Source organism: Octopus sinensis, linkage group LG10, assembly GCF_006345805.1.
Source record: "Octopus sinensis linkage group LG10, ASM634580v1, whole genome shotgun sequence".
NCBI classification, from domain to species: domain Eukaryota; kingdom Metazoa; phylum Mollusca; class Cephalopoda; order Octopoda; family Octopodidae; genus Octopus; species Octopus sinensis.
Genome location: NC_043006.1, coordinates 85,894,806 through 85,905,200, shown reverse-complemented (window position 1 = coordinate 85,905,200; position 10,395 = coordinate 85,894,806). Strand labels below are relative to the sequence as shown.

The window sequence follows — 10,395 nt, the reverse complement described above, 5'->3', positions numbered from 1 at the left end:
CTGGAAAGACACAGAAACTTAGAGCTCCATAAGGCCAATCAGATCCTTGTGAGAATTCTGTTAGAAAATTTAGGAATGTAGTTTACCAGTGTGTCTTTTCTGTGCATGTATCTAATGACATGTCATCAAAGCTTTCTGTCTGAAGAAACTTTTCCTGTAGTTGTATTTCATTAGAGGAATGTCTGGCTCAAATACTGAAAATAATTGTTTTGGAAAACACTTGAGTTAAATTGTTAGGATTAGAGACTGTTACTGAGAAAATAAATTGTTTTATTGAGTTCAAATATTCAATTTCATGATTCAAGGAACAAGTTCACAATGATTGCAAATGGAGGCTGAAAGCCTTAACTACTGTATACCATAGGACACCTAGAGTGGAAGTTAACAATGGTTTCATAGCAATTATATAGCTGAAGATTAGTTTCCACTCAGAGTTCATGGCTCAGTTGTTTGTTGCTTGAAAGAGCAGTTAGGTGTAAAATTTCTTCATTTTGACATTTAAATTTATAAAACCAGTACATGCTGTATGGATAATTAAAGATGAAAAACAAGGAAAATAGGGATGAAAACATCTAATCTTTCACTGGCTCAACTGTTTAATACCCAATTTAGTAGAGAAAAACTTTACAATTCACATGGGTATATATTTAATTGGCATTAGGAAGGGCATGCAGCTGTAGAAACTCTGCCAGATCAAGATTGGAGTCTGATGCAGCCATCTGGTTCGCCAGCCCTCAGTCAAAATCGTCCAACCCATGCTAGCATGGAAAGCGGACGTTAAACGATGATGATGATGAAAAATGGAAAGAAAATGGAGATATATAATTATCAATTCAAAATTTAAATTTATTAACAAAATATTATATTATATTATTATAATAAAATATATAAAAAATTAATAAATATGAAATACAAATTACATGGTGATGAAGGTTACGGAGAGGGTCATAGCCCAACTAATTAGAGAGAGAGTTAGTTTAGATGAGATGCAGTTTGGGTTCATGCCAGGGAAAAGTACCACTGATGCTATATTCCTGGTAAGGCAGCTGCAGGAGAAATACCTAGCCAAAGATAAGCCCCTGTACCTGGCTTTTGTTGACATGGAGAAAGCCTTCGACAGGGTCCCCCGATCCCTTATCTGGTGGTCAATGAGGAAACTAGGGATAGATGAATGGTTAGTGAGAGCTGTGCAAGCCATGTACAGGGACGCTGCTAGTAAGGTGAGGGTTGGCAACGAGTACAGTGAAGAATTCCGGGTAGAGGTAGGGGTCCACCAAGGTTCAGTCCTCAGCACCCTCCTATTTATCATAGTCCTCCAGGCAATAATGGAGGAATTCAAGACAGGATGCCCTTGGGAGCTCCTCTATGCTGATGACCTTGCTCTAATTGCTGAGTCACTATCAGAACTGGTGGAGAAGTTTCAGGTGTGGACGCAAGGATTAGAATCGAAGGGCCTTAGAGTCAATCTAGCTAAAAGCAAAGTCCTAATAAGTAGGAAGGTAGACAAATCACAAGCACCTTCAGGTAGATGGCCCTGCTCGATCTTTAGAAAAGGTGTAGGTAGAAACTCTATAAGATACACCAAGTGTAAGCTATGGACACATAAGAGGTGCAGCAATGTCAAAGGAAGGCTAACTAGGAAGATGGTTTTTGTATGTGGCAGATGCTCAGGAACAATAAACACTGAAAGACCAACTTCTGTCACTTTCCAGGGAGAAAAACTAGAAATAGTTGATAGCTTCCGTTACCTAGGTGACCAAGTCAGCAGCGGGGGCGGGTGTGCTGAAAGTGTAACTGCTAGAGTAAGAATAGCTTGGGAAAAGTTCAGAGAGCTCTTACCTCTGCTGGTGACAAAAGGCCTCTCGCTCAGAGTAAAAGGCAGACTGTATGACGTGTGTGTACGAACAGCCATGCTACATGACAGTGAAACATGGGCCGTGACTGCTGAGGATATGCGTAAGCTCGCAAGAAATGAAGTCAGTATACTCCAATGGATGTGTAATGTCAGTATTCATACACGACAGAGTGTAAGTACCTTGAGAGAAAAGCTGGACCTAAGAAGCATCAGATGTGGTGTGCAAGAGAGATGTTTGCGCTGGTATGGGCATGTGGCGAGAATGGATGAAGACAGTTGAGTGAAAAAGTGCCACACCCTAGCGGTTGAGGGAACCTGTGGAAGAGGCAGACCCAGGAAAACCTGGGACAACTTTAGGTCTCACTGAGGAAATGACTAGAGACTGAGACCTCTGGAAGTATGCTGTGCGTGAGAAGACCCGGCAGGACAAGTGAGACCATAACCCGTGGCCTTCTACATGGGATGTAGCCAGCCCACTTATGCATACCCTCCCTTCTTGGGACACAAAACTCTACTTGTGAAGACCTGTTGAGGCAAGTGAGAATCAGAATCGAAATCGATCAATGGAAATTGCAGCTGAGTTACCAGTGCCGGTGGGACGTAAGAGAACCATCCGAACATGGCCGTTACCAGCTGCGCCCCGACTGGCCTCGTGCCCGTGGCACGTAAAAAGCACCATCTGTTCATGGCCGTTGCCAGCTTAGCCCCGACTGGCCTCATGCCGGTGGCACGTAAAATGCACCATCTGTTCATGGCCATTTGCCAGACTCATCTGGCACGTAAAAAGCACCCACTACACTCATGGAGTGGTTGGCATTAGGAAGGGCATCCAGCCGTAGAAACATTGCCAGATCAAACTGGACCTGGTGCAGCCTTCTGGCTTCCCAGACCCCAGTTGAACCGTCCAACCCATGCTAGCATGGAAAGCGGATGCTAAACGATGATGATGATGATACAATTGTTTTTCGATTCTTACCCATAATTAAATTATAAAAATCCGTTGTTTGTAGGTAAGAATCTCTTCAGTGTAATTTTTGATATTTGAGGATTCACAGATCATAAAAAAGACTGAATTTAAATATATTTACATTTTCAAGCATGAGTGTTAATAATCAAAAATCAAAAATAAAATATGTATATATCGGGTCATCCCATGAATAATGCAGTTTTTTCAACTGCATTAACTAAGAGTCGAAGGGGGACAGGATATATACCTGCATCAACTTGATAAAGAAGCAGGTAGTAATTTTACCTTGTATTTATTCTCAGTGTAAGTTCTGAAGATTTTAAGTTATTTTTTCAAAGCTACAATGGAAGTGACAAAGGAGCATATTCAGCATATTTTGCTTTATGAGTTCAATAAAGGCAACAAGCATAAGCCAGTGTCAACGGTGGTTCCAGAAATTCAGAGCTAGAAACTACAGCCTGGAAGATGAGCCTCATCCAGGAAGATCTATAGAGCTCGATGAAATGTCCTGCAAACCCTGGTTTGGCATTAAACAAAACACAATCAGTTCCTATGGCTTACAGATTCAATTTTTTTTTGGGGGGGGGGGTTTATCCCCAACTTCTATAAATTAGATAAGGAATTTTTCTCAATTAATTTAAAACTTTCCTTGTGAATTTCAAAAGAATTTTGTATTTTATAATTTTCACATAATATAAATTAAATGTATTGTTAAATTTGGGGATGGTCATTTCTTTTTTCTTTTGCCAATTAACCACATGCACTATATTGTTCTTCACTTCAGTGACTCTCCATTCCACCTGTCCCCTTCTGTTTAGTCCATTCTGTCTCTCAGTCAGAAAGGACTAAATAGCCACCAAAGAAGTCACAGAATGTGATGAAGGATTTGAGATAATGGACACTAAAATAAGAATAATAATAATAATAATGCTGAAGTGAAGAACAAATATATAGTGTGTGATTAATTGGTAAAAAAGAAAAAAATTACCATCCCCAAATATATCTGTTTCAACTCATGGTCTCACATCAAGAATCTTCTAAAACAAATACATAAATTTAATAAATTAAATATCTCTATTAATTCTTTTTATTTTTATTCAAATGTTGTCATATTTGGTGATGAAATTTATCCCAGTTTTACCTGAACTCTTCTTTATTCTCTTCCAGGTCCGAACAAAGGATTGTAAATTTGACAGTATTAGCCATCTTGTAAATTATCACAAGGATAATCATTTTCCAATTTTAACACAAGGCACGGAACTTCATCTTTTAGAACCAGTTGTTTGTAATAAATGACAAAAACAGTTTGAAAATAGTTACAGAACGATGTCAGGATTTCATCCACTCAGATCTGTGCAAGTTTCCTGAACTCTGCACCCAGAGGATAAATATTGTTTGCTCTCTGAAGTGCAGGCATAATGTGATAAAACAAGGGATAGACAAATAGTTGTTCACACCTTTCAGCACAACCTACAAACAATCTGTGGTCAATATTACCAACTAATTAGGCCACTCTCCAATCAAACTCCATACCAAAGGGCTATGAAAAATTTGGGAAAGATATATAATTTTGTTTTATTTTATTTTCCTTCATATAAATTTGGCCAAGTAATTAGTTTGATAAAATTCACACTTTGTTACAGGTATTTTGGCCTGAGATGTGCTTAAATATTTCCTTGATGACAGGGACTTCAATCTTTAAAATACTCATAAAATGGGTGAGTGGGTTTTGTGTGTGTACAAATATGTGTGACTCTATGTGCATGAATGGCAAGTAAAATTTAACAAGTATGGTTGGATTTGTAAATTTTGTATAGAGTGTTTATTTTGCAAGCCATATATGTATATATTATTATATATACATAAATATTTCTTATAAATCAAAAGTATTTGTGTAGTTTGTTTTTGCTATACAAATAGGTTACTGTAAGCATATTATTGTTATAATGTTTTTTCAAATCATTCTAATTTCAAACATTCATATATCTTGGTTATATTAATCAAGTCATTTTTGTTTGTTTTGTTTTGGGTTGTTTTTTTTTGCATTGAGTGGCACTGCTTCAGTCCATTCCTCTCCACAGAACTATTACCATTAACATCATCATTCTTATTTTTTTAAATGTTCCATGTGTTTAAACAGAGCTTTTTAAAGTAATGCTTTTACTAGTGATTGAATACCCTTTCTAAAGCTAATTATTTTTGCAGAAAGCACTCGTTTAATTTTTAACTGAAAGATAACCATCTCCTCCCAAGGAACAGAGGTCAGTTGTGTATCATTTTACATGGCTCATTCACTTCACCATTCACAGACAGAGACATTAATTTTGGTGACATCAATATTTCCTATTTGGACAGAAATACTCAGCTTCAGTAGAAGTAATGTGCAGTTTATTGATTATTGATATTGTTTTCTTAGTAATTTTCCTTTATGAAGCTGGAAATTCACAAAGGAGTACAATCACACTACTCAGAGATGAGTACATGAGAAAATATCCTAGCTTCAGTCTGTCTGAGCAATTTTCATTCCCTTCTCCCCCATAAGCTGTATAGTAATACAGATATTAAAGACTGTGACGCTGTCAGATGTATAGTAATAGATATTAAAGACTGTGGCCTTGTAACTGTATAGTAATACAGATATTAAACACTGTGACCCTGTCAACTGTATAGTAATACAAAATATTAAATTCTGTGGCTACTTGTGATAGACTTTGCTCGAAATAAAATGTGTTATTAATTTTTTTAATATTTAAATATTTTTTTAAACCTATGAATCCTGCATCAGATTTTTAAACCTGAATTTAGCATATACACACGATGTCCGTACATACCTCCATAATGAAATTATAAATTATGGCAGCATACACCCCTTCAATGAAATTAGTCCATTAATTAATGGTCAATAAAATATCACAATGTTCATTTTACAAATTATTTTTATCTTCTTTTTACAAGACCATATCATGAATGCTCTATTTGCTACCTCACATGCACACACAACAGTTTTACTCTGTCAGTTATTAACCCTTCACCTCTATCATCATCATTTAATATCTGTTTTCTATCCTAGCATTAGTTGGATAGTTTGACAGGAAGACTGTATCAAGCAATTTGGGATTTTGCAGAGGGTCAAAATTGGTAACACAAACAGGACAGTGAAAACAAATAGGAAGGACTGCAAAGCCTAAATGAGGTTGTGGTGGCGAACGCGTAAATCAAGCTTGGACAGGAGACAGACAAGAACACGTCTTCCTTGATCTGCAAGACTGCATCAAGCTCCATCAGCTTTGGCATGGTTTCTATAGCTGGATGCTCTTCCTAATACTACTTTACAGTGTGTTATGGGTGATTTTTTTTGTTTGTTGTTGTTGGTTTTTTTTTGTGACACCAGCACTAATGAGGTCACCTTGCAAGACAAGAATAGAAACAGCCTCCTTAACTGACTCAAAATGTATTTGAGAAAGAAAGAGGTGATTTTATACTAGATGTTGAGAGGCTAAAGTATCACAGATGTCTTGCCATAGAGGAGATATATGGCTACCCTGCATTATCTGAGGGTTGACGTGAGTAGCTAGAAAAAGGATAAAGATGGTGGTGATGAGTTGACAAAGCATACTCTCAAGATATAAGAGAGAATAAGGACAAGGGATTGGAGGGGGAAAGAGGGTGGGTAATTCCATTAGAGTATGAGGGAAAGTGACAGAGATGGGGGTAAGGTTAAATATTGTGAGTGATGAACAAGGGGTGGCAGTATGGCTGATGATAAACATCAATATATAGAGAAGGGAAAGGTGAAAGAGATAGAAGTGATGCAGGAAATGGGAGCTGAGAAGTTATAGCACAGGACGGGAGGAGAGAAACTGTCATAAACTTGTAGATGCATCAGAAAGTAGGGTCATGATGTGCAGAGCATAAGTGTGGTGGGGAGGAAGATGTACAGTGACAGAGATGGACAACAGAGGTACATTGGGGTGACAACAGTGAAGAGAAGAGACATCAATGGCAATGAAGTTTGCATCTATTCGAGGATACAATTATGGATCCTAAGTTAGATGTTTTGAAAACACCTGTCCATTCCATGTAGATCTCTCAAGCATTTTTGGTAGGATTTTGAAGAGCTTCAAATCCAAGCTGTTGCAGTATCTGGTCCTGTATCATGATGGCAATGTTGAGATTTTTGGCACTATGCTGTGGTGCCCCATTCTGATATTCGTGTAACTTTCAATGCCAAAGTTTAGTACAAGTTCTAGGATTCTCCAAATGTCTTTCACTGTATATCTTTCCCATCTTTGTTCTAGGGAGTAGTTTTAATTTTTTCAGTCTCTCCCAGTAGCTGACATGTCATACTGAGATGAGCTTCACTGGATTGCTTCGAGCTCCATTGTTAATTTTACACTGTGTAGTGACCACAGTTGGGAGCAATAGTCTAAACAGCTGAGGACAAATATCCCCCAGAGGACTATCATGGTTTCCTGTTCTCTCATTCTGAAAGTATGCGTCCAACCATCGGCATTATTGCCAACTTAGTAATATGCATCATTATTCATATCAATTTCCAGGCAACACACCAATTTTCATTCAAGGATTGCAGTCCCTCCTAGGCCAGTGTATCCTGTCTACTTTTCATTCAGCTTCATGTGTTAGTAACACAGGGCTTGGAATTTTCCAGCATGTTACTATTCTCAGCTCCTCTGTGTATTGCATCCAATACCTATTGCATTTGTGCAATATATAGTTCTATATCCTCTGAAAGACTTGTGTATCATCTACACAGCTAACAAGTATGGCTCTCTAAGAAGCTGAGGGCATGTCTGAGAGGGCTACACAAGACAGCACCCTATGGAACACCAGTCATTATTTGCATTTCTTTGGAGGTAGCCCAGTTGACCACCACTACATGACTCTTTTAGAGTCATGTAGCCACTCTCCAAGTTTTCTGACTCTGCTGAGATTACATAGCATGTGACATATCATACCATGGTCAACTTTATCAAAAGGGTTTAAATTGTTACTTAGACTTATGACAGCTTTAACTGACCAGACGTATCATAGAATGGCAATCCAACCAGGATCATCCCTTTGTTTTACAGACATAATATATCTAAGACAACACTGTGCTGTGTTGTTCGTTTTGAAGGATGTAATTTTAAGTGATGTTTGGTCATCTAAAGTTTACTCCATTGGTCTAAAAATGGAGTGATTTTAAAGTTAACTCCATTACCATGATAACAAAGTGATTTAAAAATTTTATTCTATTAGTATTCTTTTTTGTTCAAGTATTTAACTGCGGTCATGCTGGAGCACTGCCTTGAAAGGTTTTGGTTGAACAAAACACCCCAGGAGTTTTTTTTTTAAGCCTAGTACATATACTATCAGTCTCTTTTGCTGAAACACTAAGTTATGGGGATGTAAACACACCAACAGAGACACAAAGGCACACACACAAATATATACAACAGGTTTCTTCAGTTTCTGCCTAATAAATCCACTCACAAAGTTTCAGTCAGCCTGAGGTTACAGTAGAAGACACTTGCCCAAGGTGCCATGCAGTGGGACTGAACCTGGAACCATGTGTTTGGGAAGCAAGCTTCTTACCACATGGAGTAATTTTTAATTTTATTCCATTAGTGTGTTAATGGAGTAATTTTAAATTTTACTTTCTTAGTTTGATACCAAACCACCTAAGACCGCACCTCGCTTCTATGATGCAAACCTCTTGTTTTACAGTGCTTTCCACCAAAATTTCATGTTAATTGGTTTCAAACATCAGCTTAATATTATGAAAATTATTTTACTAAATTCGTTATTTTCAAAATTAATTAAAAATAAAGTTGGTGTATTTCAGCAGAAATATGGCAACATAAGGGCTGATGCAGCAATTTTAATTTATTTCTTTCATGTGTTAATGGAGTAAGTTCAAAGTTTAAGTTTACTCCATTAGTTAATAAATGGAGTAACATTATGTGAACAGGATAGATTTCTGTAGAGTAAGGTTGAAGTTTGGCAAAAAAAAAAAAAAAAAAAAGGCGACAAGCTGGCAAAAACGTTAGCACGCCAGGCGAAATGCTTAGCGGTGTTTCGTCTGTCTTATGTTCTGAGTTCAAATTCCGCCGAGGTCGACTTTGCCTTTCATCCTTTCAGGGTCAATAAATTAAGAACCAGTTACACACTGGGGGTCGATGTAATTGACTTAATCCCTTTGTCTGTCCTTGTTTGTCCCCTCTATGTTTAGCCCCTTGTGGGCAATAAAGAAATAAGATAGGGACTTGCTTAGTGCATTGAAGGAAGGATATTGTCAGGACCAATGGTCTTGTTGATTAGAAGCAACTGGAGGTTGCTTTGCACTGTGTGTGTGTAAGAGAGAAGTTAAGATTGGTGGAATTTTTGCCAAGTGAGGGCAACATAGAACTGAATGAAAATGAAGAAACTTTCTACCTGGAAATACAGCTTAGAGCCATCGTGGTTAAAAAGTAGTGGATGTGAGATTTCTACGAAGTCAGTAGAGAACTTTTCAGTAAGGGATCAAACTTGTAAGACTGCAATTCAGGGTGGGGCAGGAGAGTTTGCAGGCTGTGAAAATACATAAAGACACTTAGACATTTCAGATGGTAGTATTGCAGGAAATGAAGCGGTGGGTAAAAGCCACCTAGTTGGTGAGGATGGGTAACTTTGTTTCCAGGTTTTGTGAACAGTTTTCTTTATACCGCAGCAGTAGAGCTGTGTTTGAACCATTTGGGAGTTATGGTTTTGAGGAGATTCAGGTTGATGTTTATGAATGTCCCATAAAAAAAAGATGGAGATTTGTTCAGTGAATTTCACATTATTTTGCATTTTTGTCAGTGGCTGTGTATAGGCATAGGAGTGGCTGTGTGGTAAGTGGCTTGCTTACGAACCACATGGTTCTGGGTTCAGTCCCACTGCGTAGCACCTTGGGCAAGTGTCTTCTACTATAGCCTTGGGCCGACCAAAGCCTTGTGGGTGGATTTGATAGACAGAAACTGAAAGCCCGTCGTATATATGTATGACAACTGATGCTGGTGTGTTTACGTCCCTGTAACTTAGCAGTTTGGCAAAAGAGCCCGATAGAATAAGTACTAGGCCTACAAAGAATAAGTCCTGGGGTCAATTTGCTTGACTAAAGGTGGTGCTCCAGCATGGCCACAGTCAAAATGACTGAAACAAGTAAAAAAGAGAATAGGTTTTGTTGTAAGGAACGAAATAATTCACAAGTTGTCACTAACCACTACTTCAATCCTTGTATGTAGGCCGGCTGGATGTCAAATACTACACGTGAACTTCTTGAAATTCTGTCCTTGCAGGAATACCAATCATATACTAGAGAAAAGCAAGCTACAGAAGTGTGCACTTGGATAGCTTCCCTTAAGGTTATTCACAGAGCAAAGATCCTACCTTATTGGACAGCAGGTTATATTGTGAGACAACTGCCATCTGTCCCCTCTAACAGACACTGGCAAAATACATAGTGGTGCAAGACATGATTTCATTGGATTAGCAAAACTGTTAGTATGTTTAGACAAAATGACTTGCAGTATTTATCATATTTTATTGAATT

General features: G+C 38.0%; 1 protein-coding gene across 1 annotated transcript in view; it reads left to right on the top strand.

Moving 5' to 3' along the window:
* The window catches only part of LOC115216284 (SHC-transforming protein 1), a 73,774-nt gene extending 68,025 nt beyond the window's left edge, over nucleotides 1-5,749 (top strand). Inside the window, exon 9 of the mRNA XM_036506978.1 lies at nucleotides 3,990-5,749. Within this exon, the coding sequence (XP_036362871.1) occupies nucleotides 3,990-4,118 (129 nt within the window). The 3' untranslated portion in view covers nucleotides 4,119-5,749. The remainder of the gene's footprint in view (nucleotides 1-3,989) is intronic.
* Nucleotides 5,750-10,395: the final 4,646 nt, after the last annotated feature.